The sequence below is a fragment of the Acomys minous genome, assembly GCF_964271855.1.
Source record: "Acomys minous genome assembly, chromosome: 2".
Lineage (NCBI taxonomy): Eukaryota > Metazoa > Chordata > Mammalia > Rodentia > Muridae > Acomys > Acomys minous.
The window spans coordinates 56369637-56391062 of record NC_140484.1 but is presented as its reverse complement, the minus strand read 5'-3'; the positions used below and the strand labels follow the sequence as shown (position 1 = coordinate 56391062).

General features: G+C 49.0%; 2 protein-coding genes across 2 annotated transcripts in view; both read right to left on the bottom strand.

Moving 5' to 3' along the window:
• The window catches only part of TH (tyrosine hydroxylase), an 89266-nt gene extending 83456 nt beyond the window's left edge, over positions 1-5810 (bottom strand). Inside the window, exon 1 of the mRNA XM_084757166.1 lies at positions 5699-5810. Within this exon, the coding sequence (XP_084613292.1) occupies positions 5699-5782 (84 nt within the window). The 5' untranslated portion in view covers positions 5783-5810. The remainder of the gene's footprint in view (positions 1-5698) is intronic.
• ASCL2 (achaete-scute family bHLH transcription factor 2) lies at positions 435-3172 on the bottom strand. The gene is made up of 3 exons (XM_084757197.1): positions 3040-3172; positions 1427-2213; positions 435-868 (listed from the first exon to the last, which is right to left on the bottom strand). The coding sequence occupies exons 1-2, from the start codon at positions 3141-3143 to the stop codon at positions 1448-1450; spliced, it is 870 nt and encodes a 289-aa protein (XP_084613323.1). The 5' UTR covers positions 3144-3172; the 3' UTR covers positions 435-868; positions 1427-1447.
• Positions 5811-21426: the final 15616 nt, after the last annotated feature.

The window sequence follows — 21426 nt, the reverse complement described above, 5'->3', positions numbered from 1 at the left end:
GTTTACCAAGGGGCACCCACAAGTTAAGGAAGAGAGAGCCCTGGGCCTAGAGATGCCCACAGTCCAGAGATCCACCTTCAGCCTAGCACCCCGCAGGGCAGGCACTGTCTAACAGACACCAGCAGGAAAGCCCTTCCTCATCCCCCAAAGGTGTCTGGATTGCTTTTCCATCTGTAGAGAGATGGCTAAAGTAGGCACTCATACCTTTGCATCCACCCACGCAACATAGGTCTCAAGAGAAGTCTCGGCCAGTGCTATCCACCCAGACCTAGCCCTCACCTGAGACACAAAGATGAGACAACAGAACACACTGCAAACACTAATGAAAAACAACTTTTATAGAACAGTACACTTTGCAACAGCAGGTTTCCCACACTGGCCAAACATTAGCATCAATCAGGCTAGGTTTCAGAAGGTGCGGGGGGGGGGGGGGGGGGCGGGGGGGCGGGGGCGCGCAGGGGTGTGCAGCCAGGCATCTTGCCCTCAGGGCCTGACTGGTCCATACTTTGGCTAGGTTGGAAAGTCCTAGACAGCGGGGATGAGGGTCAGAGACGATCTTTATTATGCTCCAAGCCTAAGGATCCTTTGTACAAAAATAAGTCTTCATATTTTCAGTAGAGTCCCTCCAGCAGTTCAAGTTAATTCGTAAAAAATAGATTGTCACTGTAAAATCCTCCTGAGAAATCTCCAAGCCCTAGTGCTACAAGGGCTGGGAGATGGACGGTGTCGTTCCTCGGGATGGAAGCCGCGCAGAGGTTAGCGCTTGGCATTTAGTCAGGCTGCACTAGACAGCATGGGCAAGGCATCGGCTTGGGCTCCGTGGGCAAGAAACGCGGGTCGGTCCACCAGGAGACAACCAGGGATGCAGCTGTGAAGGGGACAAAACACGTTAATGTGTGTGGACACCGTCCCACCTCCCAAGGGGCAGTTTCGTTTGCTTGGGTAGTTTTGGAGTCTCAGTTCGTAGGTGCCTCGGTCCGCTCCGAGGCGCCGACGGGGGCGGGGCGCACGTTCAGAGCCGGCTAGCAGTGACTCAGGGGCCCGCTCCCGCCGACTCAGTAGGCACCCCGGCCCAGGACGCGATTTGCAATGCAAACTCACCCCGCCTCCAGCACCCGTCTCGGCGGGGCTCCACGAGCACAGGGACCTCGCCGGCCCGGCCCTGAGGCCGCTCCCCTCCTCTGGTCTCCCCCTCCCCCACCCTCAGCACAGTTCGGAGAGGAAGTTTTGCAATCCCGGACAAACAAACGCTGGTCTTGCTCAGGCTTGAAAAAGGTTGAGGAAAAATGAAGCGTGCTCGAAATCGAAGTGATTGCCCCAGCCGAGCCCCGGTTGCCCTGAGTCCCGGTGGCGCAAAGTGCCAGGCCCGCCCCCCGCCCCACGTGTCACCCTTACACCCTCTCCTCCCCGCCGCCCTGAAATTTACCTTAGGGGTGGGGTGGGGTGCTCAGAAGCCCCCTAACCAGTTGGAAAAGTCAAGCAGCTCGCAGTCCATCGGACTCAGCTCTCCCTCGCAGCTGCTGTCCTCCGACGAATAGGCGGAGCTCGGGGAGCCAAGCTCGGAGCTGCCTCCGCTGTCCGGGGACGTAGAGGGGCAGGACAGAGCACAGGACAGAGGAGTGCTGGCAGAGGAGACGGTGGGCGGCGCGCGGGCAGCCGGCTGCAGAGTGGCCGGTGTTAGCAAACCCCCGGCAAGCGCAGCGCGCACCGCGTCGTGCTCTGCAAGCAGCCGCTGCAGCGCACGAATATACTCTACCGCCGAGCGCAGCGTCTCCACCTTACTCAGCTTCTTGCTGGCGCCGCCGTGCGGCACGTGTTGTCGCAGCGCCTGGAAGCCCAAGTTTACCAGCTTCACACGATTGCGCTCGCGCTCATTGCGGCGTGCCACGGCCGCCGCCGAGCTGCTGCTAGCCTCGGTTGCGCCTGATCGCCGCCGCCGGCTGCAGCGCAGCAGCTCCGGGGACGCCTGTCTCTGCGGAGCAGCGCAGGCTCCGGCGACTCCAGGCGAGGAGGGCACGAACTGGTGCAGCGCGCTGCCATCCATCATGCTTGCACGCAGCCCGTGGACGCCTGCAGGGAGTTTCGGAGCACCACAGGAAAAGTGCCCGCGAGGAACCGGGTGCGTTGGGAAGCGGACGGTCGCACCTCCACCGGCCTGAGGCAGGGCGCTGCCGCAGACGTCCTGAGGAACGCGACTCTGGCCTTCTGGAGTCCTGGGACCCCGTGTCATGCAAGGACAGATAGAGTAGGGAAGCGTGGTGCGCTCGTGTCCCGCGCGTGCGGTCAGACGCTCCCCGGGTCTCCCTTTGCGCGGTCCAGGCGGCTCCTTTTAAATATATAGATAACCCGCCGCCCGCCGCCGCCTCCTTTCTCACGCCCTCCTTCCTTCGCCTCGCCCTCCCGCCACGCTTCGCCCTCCCCCTGGCGTACACGTTTAGCAAAGCTGACACCGCGTGCCCCCACCCCCACCCCTCCTGTGTGCAGTTCGCAGGCTACTGACGCGCCTCCATGCTCGGGGCAGGTGCTTAGTAAGTCCTCGACAAGTCCTGGAGTGCAGATTGCGGGCTGCGCTACGCACGTCCCACATCCCAGGGTGTGTGTGAGGGTCGAAATGTACTCTACGGTCACCCCCACCCGCCCTGGTGCTCAACCCTCAAGAGTTGCCAGGTCTCTGCACACCAAACACACGCGGCCAGATGAGGAACCCGACTAGGCTTTGTGGTGGTCAACAGGTAGACAAGCGCGGCGACACCCCGCCAAAGCCCCCCACTTCAACTGGTCCCAGGGCAGCACACGCCACAAACCCGCACCCACATACCTCCTCCTGGCGGAGGAGGCGGGAGCCCGGGTCTCAGCCAATCTGGGATCGCCCGTTTGGCCAATGACAGCTGGCGCGGTCCTATGCCGGGCCAGAAGGAAGCGTACGCCTGGCGCGTGGCTCCAGAGATGGGGGAGTGTCTCGAACAAAACTCCACGCCTACTTCGTCCCACCCTACTCCTCCTCCCGGACCCGGGTGTCCACTCACTGCCATTGCATACCTGTGCTTTTCTGAGTGTGAGGAGGGCTTGAGGAGTGGACCAGACCTGTGCTGGGAAATTTCATGTTCTCTGGGTACCTTGTGCCCATTCCGTCCTTCATGCATACCCCATGCCTCTGTGTTTTCAAGGAGCCTCAGGACCCGGTGCCCTGACCTGAGGGGGAGGGGGAGGGGGTGAAGTCAAGCTCACTCTGCCTCCTTCGTTAGCACGGAGTCTTCCATTTACACTTTCCAGCCAACTCTCCCAGTCTGAGTCTCTTTTCCCGACAGTGCCTCCTGAATCCAGCCAGACTAGACATTCGTTCAGTTCCCGGGGCTTTTTGCTTAACACACTTCTCTAGATTCCAGCGGGCTTTCCAGTCCCATCCTTCCCCTGAGGCCGGCGGAGGGTGCGTTGAAGGGGCTGGGAAATGCACGGACCTTGGAAAAGTCTCAGTCCTGCCCCCACTGTCCGGGAACTGTGCCCTAGAGGCCATAGCTAGCCCAGTTTCCCCCAAAAGAACTAGGTGCTCTTGAGCCAAGACGTATAGGGTTGAAGTGGACTATCCGGTGGGTCTGGCTGCCTGGAGTTACTTTCCGCGTAAATATACGATTGGAAGAGGGTTACCGGACCCAGGGCTTTTCTCTGCTTCCGCATAGCCAGGGAGCTTTTTACTGCCATTGTGGAGGCTACCGTGACCCTCCATTTAGGCTATATGTTCCTAAACTAGCCTTATGACCACCGTGCGGAGGGATGGGAGGTGGGGTGGGGAGTGAGTCGAAGCTTCCTGGGGGCTCAGAGCATCTGGATGAGTCATTTCTCGGCCTGGTGGAGCAATCCAAGTAGAAATGGAAGCAGTTGGTCCGGGGAGATTGTTCAGTGGCTTAAGCGCTTGCGGTCCAAGTGAGAAGACCTGACTTCAAATCTTCAGAACCCACACACGGCCAGGGTGGGAAGAAGAGAACAGGAGAATTCCTGCAAACTCCCAGGCTAGCTAGCCCCAGGGATGCAAGAAAGAACAACAGAGTACCTCCAACAGGCTGGAAGGGGAGGACCAACACCTAAGATACCCTGCAACCTCCGTACACGCTGTTGTGCCCACTCTCACGCACATAAGCATGTGCATATATACAATGGAAGTAACTTGTATCCTGGTTCCTGGACGAGGCTTGATCTGCAGACCCTCTCTGTTCAGAGGCTACTGTTGCTCTGTCAGCCTCCATGCACCTCTCTCTTTTTGTACTTTTCTTTCATTGGTGATGGGGTGTGGGGAACGGGGCAGGGCCTCCTGTAGCCTAAGCTAGCTCATAATTCACTATGTAGCTAAGAATGACCTTGAACTCCAGAATTTGTATCCTCTTTCTTCTCTCTCCAGATTGTTCTTTTTACAGGCACCACACCCATTGTATGTAATGCTGGGATTGAACCTAGGGCTCCATATATGGCACATGCTAGACAATCTAGAGACTGAGCCACATCCCCAGACTCCTTCCCTTGACATGCATACATATACACATATATACATATATGCATGTGTATATAATATACATGTGTTTGCCTGCATGTATGTCTGTGCAACATGTGGCATGCCTGATGCCCACAGAGGTCAGAAGAGAAAGTGTCACATCCCCTGGAGCTGTAGTTACAGACGGTGGTGAGCCACCAGGTGGGTGCTGGGAATGCCACCCAGGTGCTCTTAACCACTGAGCCATTTCTCCACACCTCTCCTCCCTGATTCTTTCTTGGCAAGCTCAAAATGGACAGAGGTGTCTTCCACTCCGCACACTAAGTGAAGACCGCACACTAAGGGTGGTGACAGTCCCAAGGCCCTGCCCTGGTGGTACAGGTGGTAAAGGTCTATTCAAGTTATTATTGTGGGACTGTAGTCATCACCCTGCTGGTGTGTTAAAGCTTTCTTTAGCTGGGGACTATGGTGGGCAGCAGCTGGTCCTGGTTATCTACCTGGCCTTCGACCAGATTTTTTTTAATTAAAATGTAATTTTTTTGAGAATTTCATACACGAAAGCTGTATTTATGTCATTCCCCCTCCCTCGTCTGCTCCACCCCCTCCCAAACTTGTGACCTCTCCTTTATTATTTTATTTCTTTTCTTTTTTCTTTCTTTCTCTTTCTTTCTTTCTTTTTCTTTTTTTCTGAGACAGAGTTTCTCTGTGTATAACAGCCCTGGCTGCCCTGGACTCACTTTGGAGAGCAGGCTGGCCTCAAACTCAGCTATGTGCCTGCCTCTGCCTTCCAGGGGCTTGGATTAAAGGCATGTGCTGCCACGCCCGACTTCTTTAATTATTAGGTTTTTTTCTTTTCTTCTCTCTCTCCCCTTTCTCTCTCTCTCTCTCTCTCTCTCTCTCTCTCTCTCTCTCTCTCTCTCTCTCTTCCTCTTCTCAAGACAGGGTTTCTCTGTATAGCCTTGGCTGTTCTGGACTCGCTTTGTAGACCGAGATGGCCTCAAACTCACAGAGATCCATACCTGCCTCTGCCTCCCTGCATTGCTGGGATTACAGGCATGTGCCACTGTGCCCAGATAATTATTAGTTTTATACACACATACACACACTACTGTATCCATAGCATTGCTCACTTGTGCTTAGGACTGGCCACTTGGAATTGGATAATCGTCAGGGAGCTCAACCCTGGAGAGATTCTCCTGCCTATGGCAGTCTTACCTGCCTGCAGTTCTTCAGCTCAGGGCAAGAGTCTTGTGAAAGTTTCCCCCATCTGCTTTGGCATTTGTCAACTGGTGACATCATTTTTCAGATCTTGTTTAGGCAACCGCATTGCTGAGATTTCATGGGGGTAGATTCCTGGTCATATATGGAGGACACTAACGAGAAGCAAACTTCCTGATCCTCTGACTCTTTCGATCTTTCTGCTCCGTCTTCCTCCATGCTTCCTGAGTCTTTCGTGTGGTGATTGCCTTATAAACACATCATTTGGGGTAGGCAATTCATAGTCAGTTGTTTTCTGCATGTTGACCATTTGTAGATTGCTGTAAAAAAAAAAAAAAAGAAGAAGCTTCTTTGATGGGGTCTGAAAACTACACTTAACCTATGGATATCAGAATAAATCTTTAGAATGCAATTGAGGATTATACTGGCTTAGGAGAACGGCAGCAGTAGCTTTTCTCCTATGGTCCATGACTTTACCAGCCATGGATGGTTGGCTGGATTTATAGGGTCAGACATGCCTTCCCTCCTACTGATCAGGCCATAAGTCCAATTAGGCAGCTGTTGGTTACTACCAAAATGTGCCATTATTGTGCCTTTGGGGATATGTTACTGGGCTGGTCATTGCTTTTCATAGGCTTTATAGCTTCTTCACGCAGCTTCCTCTCCACAGCTGGTTCCTGGCTCTCAGGAGCAGAGCTTGAAAGACCCCGCAGGACCCATGACTACAAAACTCTCTGTTGAGACTCACAGCTCTTTCAGAAGTCTCATCATGTTTCCTTCCTCCAAGGCTGGTACCTGCACGACTTCTATCCAGCCATTGTCTCATTCCACTGAGTGCCTTTCCCACTTTGGCCATCCTACCTCCATCCTCGCCCTCTCCCTTTCTGCAAGCCCAATCTACCCTCCTCAGCTTAAAAGTGACAGTTCCATAGGCGTTGGTGTCTCCTTAGGCGTCCCCTTTCATTTATTAACCTCATTTACCCACGCCCTCTGACCTCTGACTTCTGCTAGCCTTCAACACGGGGGCCAGTTCTCTTGTTCCCAAAGCAGTTCCCTCCTGATCCTGCGAGTTTCATGTCTCTCTTGTGAGACTTGAACTCTGGCTCTATCCTCATCCATGCGGTATTCAGGTGGATGTTTTGAAACAGCCAAATGTCTATCAACAGACAAATTAATAAATAAAACCATGAGCTGACATGAAACACTGGCAAGGACCATGGTGTTGGTAGACATGAGTGAGTAAAAGAAGGAAAACTCAAAAAACCATGTAGTGCATCACTTCATTCACAAGAACTGTCCAGGACAGGCCAGGATAGACAGAAATAGACACAGGGACAAGAATGAGGGGGAGGTAGTGGCTACAGGGTATGAATTTCCTTTTAATCACAATGTCCTAAGGAGGTTGGGGAAATGGCTCAGCAGATAAAATGCTTGCTGTGCAAGCACAGGGGCCCTGAATTTGTATCCCCAGAACCCATGTAAAGCCTGGCATGGGAGCATATTCCTGTAATCTCAGCACTGCTAGGACAAGATGGGAGCTCAAGGGCCAGCCAGCTAGCTTGGAATAGACAGTTGTGAACAACAAGACATTGTCCCCAAAAGGTGGAAGTCAAGAACTGATACTCTGCAGAATCTGATCTCCACACCTGTGCTATGGCACACACATGCAGGCAGGCCGAGGTGACTATGCTAAAGCTGATGTGAAGGTGGTTGAACGGTTTAATAAAGTGTGTGGTGTATGGCTGTGCCTCAAAAAAAAAAAAAAAAAAAAAAACAGCTGGAAGACTTTGATATGGCACGGACCCTCCCTGCTCCTTTGTAGGGGTCATTTGTTCCTGGGTTTTGTGGTTTTGTTTGTTTGTTTGTTGAGACAGTGTTTCTCTGTGTAGCCTTGGCTGTCCTGGACTCACTTTGTAGACCAGCCTGGCCTCGAACTCACAGAGATCCACCTCTGCCTCCTGAGTGCTGGGATTAAAGGCGTGTGCCACCACCGCCTGGCTTTATTCCTAACTGTTGTGATTTCTCTTGAGTCCCCAACCCTGAGCTTTCGAGGATGGGCAAAACAGCTTTTTCTCTGAGGAACGGATAACAAATCTTTCATGCTTTGCATGCTACACAGTCAGTGTCACGTGCCCTGGACAGCTAGGGAACAAATGCTGCCACAGACGTGAAAAAAACAAGAATGGATGTTTTCCAGCAAAAGACGTACAAACGCTGTGTCTGGAACTTCGGGTCGGCTTTATGAATTACAAAGTGTTATTTTAATTTTGATGTCTCTCTGTGTGTGTGTGTGTGTGTGTGTGTGTGTTTGCATATGTTTGTGTGGGTGTACGTACATGTGTGCACTGTGTGTAAAAGAACACGTGTCGGAAAAGAAGGACTTTGGTTGTTGTTGTTTGTTTTTGTTTTTGAGACAGGGCCTCACACTGGCTTGAAGAGGGCCTCAGATTTCCCCCAGAACTGTAGTGGTCTGGGCTACTATATGGGTGCTGGGAACCGAACCTGGGTCCTCTGGAAGAGTGGCTAAGAAGAACACCAGTTCTTAACCGCTGAGCCATCTTTCCACCCCTCTGTGTGTGGAACAGTACTGAAATTGGTAAAGGTCCTGACCCCAGCCGCAGTTTCTACCTACGTGACATATGGACCGAGCCTCAATCCCTCACAGCTTCCCAAATTCACTTCATGTCTGGCTGGTCTCGTCCTTCTTTTCCCTCAGCCCATATCCTTCCTAGGTCCCCTCCACATAGATGTCTCCATACCCATGACAGGTCACCCACACGGGTGCCATCGTCTTTCCCCCTAGTCTTTCATCTGTGACTTGGCCTCTTCTCTACCTGGATTTCCATCTTCCATTTTGTGCTGCTGGCTTGAATAGGTCTGGCCCCATAGCCTCATGTGTTTGAATGCCTGGTTCACGGGGGGGGGGGGGGGGGGGGGGTTGGGGGGGGGTGGAGCAAGGCTTGCTGGTGACTGAGAGGCAGAGGCTCAGCTTGCTCAGCATAGATGGCCTACCATTATGACCCCCTGAGATGCTCACTGAAGCTTGGGCAGACAGCCTGGTTCCAGGCAATGCCCTTGAAATGGACAATGCCATTGGGGAAAAGCTGCTCAGCTTGCTGGTAGAGGGCATCTGGCCCTCTGTCAAGTCATGGGGATCAGATCCTGGGGAAGCTGCCATATATACAACAGCAGATATTCAAGGATGTTCCTACCCGTGGCAGGACAGTCTGGAAAGGAAGTATCCCAAGCAGTGGCAGTAAAGGCAGAAAGGAAGAGACAGATGAGGCGTGGCTCCCTCTAAAGTCAAAGAGAAGCCAGGAGGAAGGGCTGGGGAGAGAGCTCAGTCAGTTAAGTCTTTGCCATGCAGGGATGATCCCCAGAACCATCACAAAAAACTGGGTGTGGTGTGTGCTTGTAATCCGAGTGCTGGGGAGCAGAGGTGGTTGGATCCCTGGAACTTGCTGACCCTAAGTCCCAGACAGACAATGCTAAAAAAAAAAAAAAAAAAAAAAACACTGCCTCCAGAAAAATAATGCCTGAGGTTGACTTTTGGCCTCTGTGTACAAACACACACTCATATACATACCCCCCCCCCACACACACGTGTGTGTGTGTGTGTGTGTGTGTGTGTGTGTGTGTGTGTGTACATACACACATATATATACAAAGATGCATACACCTCTGTTGCTGTTAATTTAATGGTATGCCCTAATAAATGTTTTTTTGGTTTGGTTTGGTTTGGTTTGGTTTAGTTTGGTTTTCCGAGACAGGGTTTCTCTGTGTAGCCTTGGATGCCCTGGACTTGCTTTGTAGACCGGGCTGGCCTTGAACTCACAGGGATCCACCTGCCTCTGCCTCCAGAGTGCTGGGATTAAAGACGTGTGCCACCACAGCCCGGCCCTAATAAATGTTTATTATTAGGCTTATACTTACTAACCCTCTATCATAATCAAAAAGACACAGACATCTGTTGTATTTTAGAATAAGCCTTATTTTACCTGAGGCTGGGCAGATGTTAACCCCTAAACTACCTTCCAATATCTTTCGACCTCTATCCCATGCCATCTGTCCTGACAATTTCTACCTAGGCTACCTCCTATCCATAATTCCAAATATTTGCTAAGGTTGTTCATCTAGGCCATTTTTTCCCCATGTGGAACTTCAGAGTTCCTCCCCGGGGCCCAGAGGCTCTTTTCTATCCCATGGTGATCCTCCTCCTTCCTCCTGGCATCTGGATGCTTCTCTTTCCCAAGATCCTCTCTGTCCCAAATGCCTGTGAACCTTTGCCACACCTACCTTCCTCTGACCCTGCCAAGGTATCGGCTTTTTAATCAGCCAATCAGAAATAATTTCCAGGCAAAGTAAAACAGCGATATTTGGGGTACGTGACAGTTTGCTTGTGAACAGTAAGAATCTCTGGGGGCAAGCAATAAACAAATACAAAGCACCAGAGCACACTCCAACATATCTCTTATGCGCACCTGTGCACACACACAAACATACACAATATATATACACACAAACACACATGTGTGCATTCATACATAAGTACACACAAAACATATGTATATGTGTACACACGAACACACACATACATACACACACACCATACACATGCACAAAGGCTTGCCTCTGCCTCCTGAGTACTGGGATTACAGGCATGCGCCACCGCACCCGGGTTGTTTTTTTTGTTAACTTATTCATTACATCCCAGTCATAGCTTCCCCTCCCTCCTCGCCTCCCAGTCCCTCCCTCTCCTCTCTGCCCCCCCCATCCACCCCTCCTTCCTATCTCCTCAGAAAAGGGGAGACCTCACATGGATATCAACCTGCCTGGGCATATCAAGTTACAGTAAGGCTAAGAGCACCTTCTCTTGTTGTGGCTGGACAAGGCAGCCCAGTTAAGGGGAAGTGTTCCAAAGGCAGGCAACAGAGTCAGAGACAGTCCCTGCTCCTGCTGTTAGGAGTCCTGCATGAAGACTAAGTTACACATCTGTTACATATGTGTAGGGGGCTCAGGTCCATCCCATGCATGCTCTCTGTGAGCCCCTACGGGTCTAGGTTGGTTGATCCTGTGAGTTTTCTTGTGGTGTCCTTGACCCCTCTGACTCCTTAAATCCTTCCTCCCCTCAATAAGAGGATTCTTTACAAAAGAGAGAAGGCAGGGTGGAAATGAGCAAGGCATTTGACTCCAGAACATCAAGAAAGAAAATTTTCAAAAAAATGTTGATAATTAATGATGAGAGAAAGTTAGCAAGACAAAGGATCATTCTCAAGGCAGCTCACAATCACCTAGAACTCCATTTCCAGTATATCTGACGCCCTCCTCTGGCCCTTTTGGGTACTGCACTGACATGGTACACACAAGCACACACCAAAAGACAGAGGTTAAGGGCTGGAGAATGGGTCAGTGTTTAAGAGTACACACTACTCTCACAGAGGACCTGCATTCAGTCCCCAGCACCTACATTTGATGGCGCAAAACCACCTGTAGCTCCAACTCTAGGGGAATCTTACACCCTTTTTTGGCACCTGTACACATGTGCACATACTCACGCAGACATGTATAACATAAAGAAAGATAAAATAAATGCTTAAAACTTTAAGTCAACAGCTGGGTACTTGGGGAAGGATCTCTCTACATAATCCCAAAAGACAGAGACTCAAAATGGAGTCAATAGCATACTTTGCTTATTAGCCCTTATGGTGTACTTAGATTATTTTTGCATCTTCATGCTCTCTTTTCCCCTCCCGATTTCTTTCTCTTTCCAAATAGCTCCCCTTCTATACCTGTCTTTGTTGTTGTTGAAGACAGAGCTTCTTTGTGTAGCCCTGGCTGTCCTGGAACTTGCTCTGTAGACCAGGCTGGCCTCAAACTCAGAGATCTGTGTGCCTCTGCCTCCTGAGTTCTGGGATTAAAGGTGTGTGCCACCACAACTTTGCATTTCTTTCTTTCTTTCTTTCTTTCTTTCCTTCTTTCTTCCTCTCTTTCTTTCTTCAGAGCTATGGACTGAATTCGCTGGGCTAAATCCCCAATCCCTGCATTTCTTTTAAATCTAGATTCCACATACACAGTGTATGCGCCTGGCTTATTTTACTTAGGGCAACAATCCCCATCCCCACCCATTTTCCTGCAGATGATATAACTTCATACTTTCTGGTTGAATAATACTCTATTCTGCACACAGACTATGCTTTCTTTATCGGTTTATCCATTGTGGAGCAGCTAGGCTGACCAATAACTTTGATGTTGTGGACAGCACAACAGTGCACACGGCAGTGAGAACATGTGGTTCGCTAGCCTGGAGTGGTGTCAGTAGCACCTGTGTGTGGCACAGCTGGGTCAGGTTTTGGAGAGACTCTCTGCACTAATTTCCACAGTGGCTACATTACTTCACATTCGTATTTGTTGGTAGAAATGCCAATTTTGTGAGTGCTTATGCATGCTCATGTGTGTGCACATGTGTGAAGGATGCATGTACAAGTGTGTGCATGTGTAGGTCACAGGTCAATGTTGCGTGTCTTTCTCAATAACTCTCCACTGGATTTTTTGAGACAGGACATTTTACTGAACCTGGAGCTCTTTTAGGCTAGGCCAGGGACAAAAAGGCCTAACTTGGACTGAAGATGACCCAGTAGGGAAAAACACACCATGATGACCTGAGAGCAGTCTCTGGTGAACCATAATTGAAAGAGGGAGCCAGTTCCAGTTCTAGAGGATCCAGTGCCCTCTTCTGCCCCCACATGTACATGTGAACATGCGGAAACACATCACACAGACACACACCCTATAAATGTTAAAAATAAAATTTAAAGGTTTAAGTTTCAGTGTCTAGTACCCAACTGTCTTATTAACTTTTGTCACCTCTGTGACAAAACGCCTGACAAAAGGAACTAGGTGGGGAGGACAATGTCACAAGACAGTTCATAGGCAAGGTTAGCAAAATATGACTGTGACTGAGTTTCGTGTGTGGAATGCTAAGTAAAGGCACAGGCGGTATTTGCAAGAGCAGAAGGGATGCTCTGAAGTTCTGGAGACAAGCACGCCCGCATCTGGGATGGAAAAATACATCAGCGGCAAACTGGATGCTGTGGAAGGGAAGGTCAGTGAATTTGAAGGCATAGAAGTGGGTGCCAATGGACAGGACATTCTCCACCATTGAGATCTGACTCTCACACAAACTCTGGTGCCCCATCTCTGACCATATCCCCTGGATGGGGAGGCATGGTGGCACTCAGAGGAAAGATAGCAAGTTACCAAGAAGAGACTCGATACCCTAAGAGCATATATGGAGGGGGGAGGTCCCCCTCAGTCACAGACATAGGGGAGGGGAGTAGGGGGGAAGCGGGAGGGAGGATACAAGGGATGGGCTAACAATTGAGATGTAATATGAGTAAATTAATAAAAAAATAACTATTAAAAAAAAAAGAAGTGGGTGCCACCCAAAGGGCAGCACAGACAGGCAAGGTGAGGAGAAGAAGCACAGAGGCCAGCACACACTGGAGCTCCTGAATGAGAGTGAAAAAATACAACTGGAGGGAAAAAAGAAAGAGAGAGAGAGAAAGAGAGAGAGAGAGAGCTGAAAAATTTCCAAATTAGATAAAAATCATAAGCCCACAGATCCAGAAAGCTCAGCAAAATCGAAGAACAAAGAGAAGACATCGCAGTCGTATTGTGTGAAACCAGGAAAGGAAAGAAACATTCTTAGTCAGAGGAAAATGATAGCTGCGCATACATGCAGAAAAAATAATTTGTATGCAGAGACACCAAAAGGAGATGACACAAGACTGGCACATCTGTTCACAGCGGCATTTCTCAAAGCAGCCAAGGGCTGGTGGGGAAGGATTTGCAGACTGTAGATGGGGAAGGATACGCAGAACGCAGTTTGGCCCATTCTTTATAGTGAAGGAGAGGGTGGGGCTGGAGAGATGGCTTAGCAATTGCTACTCTTGCAGAGAGGTCCCAACATCCGCATGATGGACCACAGCGATCTGTAATTCCAGCTACAGGAGATCCTATATCCTCTTCTGGCCTTTGTGGGCACTCCATAGACATGGCAAAACACCCATAGCCATGGAAAGAAATAGCCCTCTTTTTAAAGGGAGGGGCCAGTGAGATGGTTCATTAGGTAAACAGTGCTTGTCACCTAGCCTGACATTCTGAGTTAGATACCGGGGGCCCACATAGTGGAAGATGAGAATCAACAAGTTGTTTTCTGACCTCCACATGTGCGTTGTGGCATGTACACACACACACACACACACACACACACACACACACACACAATCAATTAATTTTTTAATGATTAATTTTTAAAGGTAAAGTAGGTCTGAGGGGATGGCTTAGCTCGATAGCATGCTTACCTGGCATTCACAAAGCCCTGGCCTCAATCCTTGGGGCTTCATAAGCCAAGCACGGTGCTCGTGCCTGTCATCCAGCACTCAGATGACGGAGACAGAAGGAGCAGAAGTTCAAGGTCATCCTTGGTTACATAGTGTGTTCAAGGCCAGTCTGCAATACATTAGTTCTTCTGGGGGAAGGAGGAGGGGAGCGGGAGGAGAGGAGAAAGGAAGGGAGGAAGAGAATCTAAAGGAAGGACATTCTAGCCAGATGTGGTGAGACATATCTAAAACCCAGCACACCGGCAAGAGGATCACAAGTTAAGAAGCCAGTCTAGTCTACGTAGTGAGACAAAAGAAAGAAAGAAAAAAAAAATGTGGGAAGTTGATAGGTTTTGAGGTCACAGTACTAAGTGTAGTAAACTAATCACAAAAGGTCAGGTACTGGGGCTGGGGAGATGACTCAGTGGTTAAGAGCACTTGTTTTCCTAGAGGACCCAAGTTTGACTCCCAGCACCCGCTCACATAGCCCACAACTACCTGCAACTCTGGTCCCAAAGGGTCTGGCATCCTCTTCTGCCCTCTCCAGGCACCAGCAAAACACACAGAACAACACACACACACACACACACACACACACACACACACACACACACACACACACTTCTAAATAAGTTTTATTTATTTTTAAAGATTTTAAAAAATTTTTTATTTTTCCAAAAAATAAATTTTACGAAAATAAAAGAGGAAGGTGTGATAAATATCAGATACCTGCCTTGTTGCTGTGCCCAAAAAAGCAACTTGCGGAAGGAAGTGTTTATCTGGCTCACCAGGCAAGGGCACGGCCCATCTTAGGAGAGAAGACGGAACAAGCAGGAGCACGAGGCAGCCGGTCACGGTGTGTCCAAGTCAGGAAGCAGAAGGACGAACGTTGGTGTTCAGCTCCCTTCTCCTTCTTATTCTATATGGAACTCCATCACATTCAGGGTGGGCCTTCGTTCCTCAGCTTAGCATCCCTACAAACAACCTCACGGGCACACAGATACACCCAGGGCCCCCTAGGTGGTTCTACAGCCTGGCAAGTGGATAGTCAAGATTTTGTTTAGTTTGGGTTTATTTTGTTGTCCCCCCCCCATCTCTCTCTTATTAATTAATTAATTTATTTTGATTTTTTTTTTTTTGAGACAGAGTCTCTGTGTGTCACTCTGGCTGCCCTGGACTTGCTTTGTAGACCAGGCTGATCTCGAAATCATGGAGATCCACCTGCCTCTGCCTCCCCCCATGCTCCCAATTACTGGGATTCCAGGTGTGCGCCACAGCACCTGGCAATAATCAAGATTACCATCATGACAGGTGTGGTGCGGCAGGGTGGGTGGGAGGAGCGATTGTAGCTCAGACTTAATGAAACAAAATTTCGGAAGGTGAGGACATTCCGGAGTTGTTGGGGGTTTTTGTTTGTTTTTGGGTTTTTTTTTTTTCACTGTAAAATGGTCACGGTGGTGCTAGGGTTTGAATGTGAAATGGATTGAACACTCGATCACCCCGAAGAGTGTGTTTTGGGGATGCTGTCTACCCTTTGAGAGGTGGGCAGAAGTAGGTCACTGGAAGGGCCAGCCTTGCATTGCATCTCCTAGCTCTGCTCCTTTCCCTCCTGGTCTCTGCTTCTCGACCACCAGGGAGAAGCAACTGACCACCACATACCCCAGCCCTGCTGCCCTGCCTTTCCTGGTACAATGCATTGTATCTTCTGAACTGTAACCCCCCAAATAACAATGCTCTGTGAAACCCTGCTTTTTAAGGTCGAAATCTGGTGTTTCCAGATATCCTCGGAGCTCTGTATAAGAATGACAACTTCCTTTCTCAGTGGGATCCCCTCTTCGACTGATCTGGGGAACCCTAGATCCCCTAAGGAGCATCACTTAGCCCTCAGGGAAGATTACAGGCCCAACCCTTTCCTGATAAAAACCTGTTTGGCAAGCACCTAGGGATTCCTGGAGATACCCACCCTATGCTAATAAGATGTCTCGGTGTCTTGGCTTTCAACCAATGACCTTTTAGCTGTACCTGGAAATTCTCTCCACCCCCTCCCACCTCCGCCCCCATAGGATAATTAAATACTGCTTTCCCCCTTTTATGATAGGGTTGTTTTGTGACATGTAGAGTAGGTATCCCTGGCATCTCTAGCCCCAGTGAATCAAACACATTCACCCTCAAAACCACTCCCCGCTGCCCAAATTCTTATAAATCCCTGATTTACGAACAAAGGCTGCCTTGCTCTCACCCCATTCCAACCACCATGACCATTTGGGACCCATTTATTCTGGGGAAGAATCACTACTGGGTGCCTGGGGACTTGACTGCTAGTCAAGGAGCGGCCTTGGCAACCACTGAAGTCCGCTCCATCACCGAGAGATGGTGCTGACCGCTGTCGAAACATCCGCCAGGTCTACGTCTCACCAAAACTGCCTTCTGTCTGGTTTTGGGTGTCTGCCTGCATCCTCTGCCGTGCTTAGCATGGCAGCTTAACTAAGGGCTGTTAACGCGTTTGGTATCATCACGGACTTTTGGAGCTCCCGAGTTTCCACTGCCGTCTGGTACTAGCAATCTCATTTTAAAAGAGCTAACTGTAACACCCAGTGGAAAACTCATTTCTTCCACCTCCCCTGGTGAGATCAGGAGCCTCGCCTTGCTCACTGGCTTCACCCTGAATGCTCTAAACTGATCCCGACAGAGAAGCGGGACCTTCGGTCACGAGCCCCCCTCCTCCCCCCCCTCCCCCCCCCCCCCGTTCCCATCCAGAAACAGACAGCACTTGGACCAGCCTGCTGGATGATGAACGACAGCTACAAATGGCAATCTTCCTTTAATTTGCTTCTATTAGGCATTCTGTCATAGCAGCAACAAAGTAACCAATACGGAATATTGGTATTAGGAGTGGGGCAGTTTCTGCAGTCCACAGGCCTTTGGGATTGGCTTTGGGAAAAATGTGAACTTGAGGTTGTGAGCAACTAAAGCTCTAGAAGGCTGTAAGAACTTAGTGGGCAACTCTAGTGGGAGCCCTGAAGACGTGAATGCCCGTACTAATCTGGACACTAAAGACTATGCATGTGGTTTCACAGAGCAAGGACTCTATCAGGAATTGAGCTAATGACCATTTGTGTTACATTTTGACACAGGCTGTGGCTGTATTCTGTCCGTGTCCGGAATACTTGAGTGACGATGAATAATAGACTAAAAAAATAGACTAAATAATAATAGAGTAAAAAATAGTAGACTAAGTTGTCTAGCAGAGGAAACTTTAAGACTGCATAGTTGGTATTGCTTGTTGCATTTACTAAGATTTATAGTGAAAGAAAGTAAGAAGTAGGGCAGAAAAGTATGAAGTTATGTGGCTTCCAATGAAAGGGACATGGATAAATTCATGGCTGCAGATAAGGCAGCTACAGACAAATCAGCATTAATTACTAAAGAAATCAATGCAATAAAAAATAAGCCAGCACTCTACACTTGAATAATAGGAAAGGTATATTGAAAGCAAGACCACACCCATCAATGGCTACAACTTATAATATGTAAGTTTGTTTAAAAGAGAATGTTTTCAAACAATGGAAACAAATGGAAAAGTGGCCATAAGGGGTTCCTGCTTATTTTACTTTATTTTATTTTGGCTTTTTTGTTGTTGTTGTTGTTGTTGTTGTTGTTGTTTTGTTTTGTTTTTCGAGACAGGATTTCTCTTGTGCAGCCTTGGCGCCCTGGACTTGCTTTGTAGACCAGGCTGGCCTCGAACTCACAGCCTCTGCTTCTGCTTATTTTAACTTCCTTGAAAGTGTCTCCCCAGGGATCATGCTGCACAGATGCGCAGAGTTCATAGCAGGTTTGGCTCAAGGGTATCAAGCTACATGTTGAGCAAGCAGCAGAAGCTGGCAGGTGTGATCTCATAGTGCTGATTTTGCAGACATGCCCAATGAAAAAATTACGGGTCATGATGTTTGCCCCAAAGTTAAGAAAGCCACCAGGTACATGTGGCAGGGTTGGGCTTTCAGCAAGGAGGACCTTAGAGGCCATTATGTGAAGCTGGGAAACAGAAGCCTCCCTTGCTTTAGAGACTTCAGGAGGTTAGAGGTACCCGAACCATGGAGCATCTACCAAGGAAAGCTGCAAGTCGGGCATGGAGTTGGGCAAAGTGAGAGGAACTGGGAAAGCAGAACCACCCAAGGCTTTTGGACCCCACATGACTTCATCACTGGCCCTGGGCTGGTGTTTTTCACTCTGAACTTCTGTCTTGCTTCTCTTCAGTTTCTCCTGGATGCATCCCTGTCCCTCCCTTTGGAACTCAAATGTTTACTCTGCACCATTGTGTGTTGGAAGCAATGTACAAGAAATAGTGATCCCTGCTTTATCATGAGAACACTCTCATTTTATAATTTAAGAGCACTGGAGACTTAGATTAAAGCCGGAACAGTTTCATTTTGCATCATTGCAAAATTGGGCACCAGCCTAGAATTGCCAGGCACACACGGCCCTTCATACCTTTTCTACTAATCAGGAAAGTATAATCATATGTGTCGTTTAAAGCTTATTTGCACTCTCGACATTTACATTTGTCTTTTTCTCAACAAAATCCACACACAGGCTCATCTCTGTTTTGCCTCTGTTGCAGGATATTTGGTCACACTGTGCAACCTGAGACTATGTTGTTTACTGGGAAAACATGTTTCTAGTTGTGAGGTGGCTCAGCCCTAGCACACACCTTTAACCCAAGAGCTTTATGTAAACAGCATTAAATAAAGTTAACCCTAGGTCAAGAGGCAGAGCAAGTAACTAGTTGACAGAAAGTGAACATGGGGGAAAAAACCATAGAGAGTGAGAGGAAGTCCGGAGGACAGATAGAGAGACCCACAGGAAGTAAAAGGGAGGGACATTCAGTTTGAGGGTTTTTGTTTTTGTTCTTTTTGTTGTTGTTGTTGTTTTTGTTTTTGTTTGTTTTTAAGACTGTGGAGAAGGAGAAGGAGCCTTTTCCTTCTGGGATGTTGGCTGAGTAGAGAGGTCAGGTGAGTGCTTCCTTTGCCTCTCTGAGTTAGGAAGCTTTCATCCTTGCATCTGGCTCTTGATTGGTAAAGTCAAACCTTTGAGATTTTTGTATTTAAAACAGCATAAATCATGCTTATTTTAAAGTTTATCAGATGCATGATCTTGTAATCATGGTTGGCTATTAGTACTTTTATACTTCAAACCTCTAGTGTTTGGGGCAGAAGTAGCTAAGTAGCAGGCAATGGTTAGAGTCCAGTGTTTTCTGTTCATTTGAAACTGAGCTGCGGGAAATTCTTTATTTTTTTTTTAACTTTTTATTGGTGTTTTTGTAAGTTTCATACTATGCACCTCAATCCCACTCACCTCCCTATCCCTTTATATCCACCCTCCCTCCTTGCCACCTCCCCCACAAAAGAAAAGAAAAAAACAAACAATTAAAAAAAAAAACAAAGCATTTTTTAAAACCTCATAATGGAAGCAGTAGTGTGGTATACATCTTTACTTGCAAATGTTCATTGTAATGAGTCATAGATCTGGTTGGAGAGGACCCTGGCTTTCGCTATCCTATCAATACAGCATCCTTACCAAGGCTTTGTCCTCCAGTATCCTCTTGTTGCCCTATGTCGTGGAGTTAGCGTTGGATCATCAGGGTCGGCCCATTCACATGCTCCGGCAGCTCACAGATGAGGTAGATGTTGGGATGGTCCAGTTCAAAGCCCCCAATCTGAGCCTGGATGGTAGCTGAGTTGGTCACCCACCAGCTCTCTTGCACCCACACTGGGTCCAGCCCTCCCACACTAATACCCTCAGGGCTGGCTCACCTGCACCCCTGCCAGCAGGGCCAGTTCTGCTGTGCTGTCCAGGTGACATGTAGGGCCTGGTCTCCCAGTGCTGCAGCCAGTGAGCGGGGAAGGGCAGCTCTCCAAGAGTGCTGCAGCCAGTGAGGAGCAGGCTCAGCTCTGCACATCCCATGCAGAACTTATGGTCCCTGGCAGGTGCCCAGACCAGGAGCAGCTGAATGGTCTTTAGTTGTAATATGAACCACAGACATTGACACAGACCCCTGCTGCCCCATGGCCTTGGATCCAGACATGGCCCTTGCAGCAGCACGGGCTGGGACTTTACCACGGCCCCAGGTGGTGGAGCAGGTTGCTTCCAACAGGATAGTTTTCCTCACCCTCTTGTCTCCAGTCCCACCTCTCTTCAGAATGCTCAGACTGGTCCACTTCTTCTTCTCTCCCATCTGTCCACCACATACTTGCACATCACAGTGGTCTCTGGGTTGTCCTCTGCCCACCCATGCCATGTGGCCTGGTGGTGGCTGGGCCTCTGGGTGTCTACAGCCTGCCCATGCTGTGTGGCGGTGGGCTGGCCTCAGGGTGTCTTCCACTCATCCATGTCTTGTGGTGTGGAGGTAGGTGCGTCTCTGGAAGTGCTGACAGGCTTCTGGGTGTCCTCTGCACACCTACACCATATAATGTCGCGATATTATCTCTAACAGTATGTAGCTTATTTTTTTATTTAAAAAAATCTTATTTTACAGGGATTCACAGTTAAGAAATTGCCTTGAACATCAAAGGAGAGGTTAGACTTTGAAGAGTAACACCGAGAGACTTTAGAAACTTAATTGATCTTGCATTGTGAGATGGCCATGGATGAGCCTCGGAGGCTAGAGGTGGGATGCAGTGGCATAAAGGTGAAATGTCCCTCCACAGACACATGTTTGGGGACATTTGGTCCCCAGCTGTTGGACTGTTTAGAGAGGATGTAGAACCTGTGAGGTTTAGGGACTAGCTGGAGGGAGTAGGTTTCTGGGAGGCAGGTCTTGAGATTTATAACTCGGTCCTTCTTTCTCTCCGCTTGCTGATTATATAGGAGAGGCAACCAACCCCATCACACCCCATAAAATAGCTGAAAGCTACTCCTGCTCTCACTCCTTGATACCATGACAGACTGCACCCCCTGAACTGCTGGCTAGGGAAATCCTTCTACTGTTAAGTTGCTGCTATGGGATACTTCATCACAGTAATAAGGAAAGTGGCTAATCGAAGTGGTAAATTACATCTAATGTGTTTTGTTTTTAGTTACGTGTGGGCTATGTGCACATGAGTGTAGGTGGCTTTGGAGGCCAGACGAGGATGTCAGACCCCCTTTGGAACTGGAGTTGCAGATGGTTGGGAGCTGCCTGACATGAGTGATGAGAACCAAACTCAGGTCCTCTACAAGAGTGGTATCTGCTCTTAACTGCTGGGCCATATTAGCTTTTGTGTGTATTAGCCACATTCAGTGTGTGTGTGTGTGTGTGTGTGTGTGTTTTTAAAAAAACAAAAGTCAGCTGGGCGTGGTGATGCACGC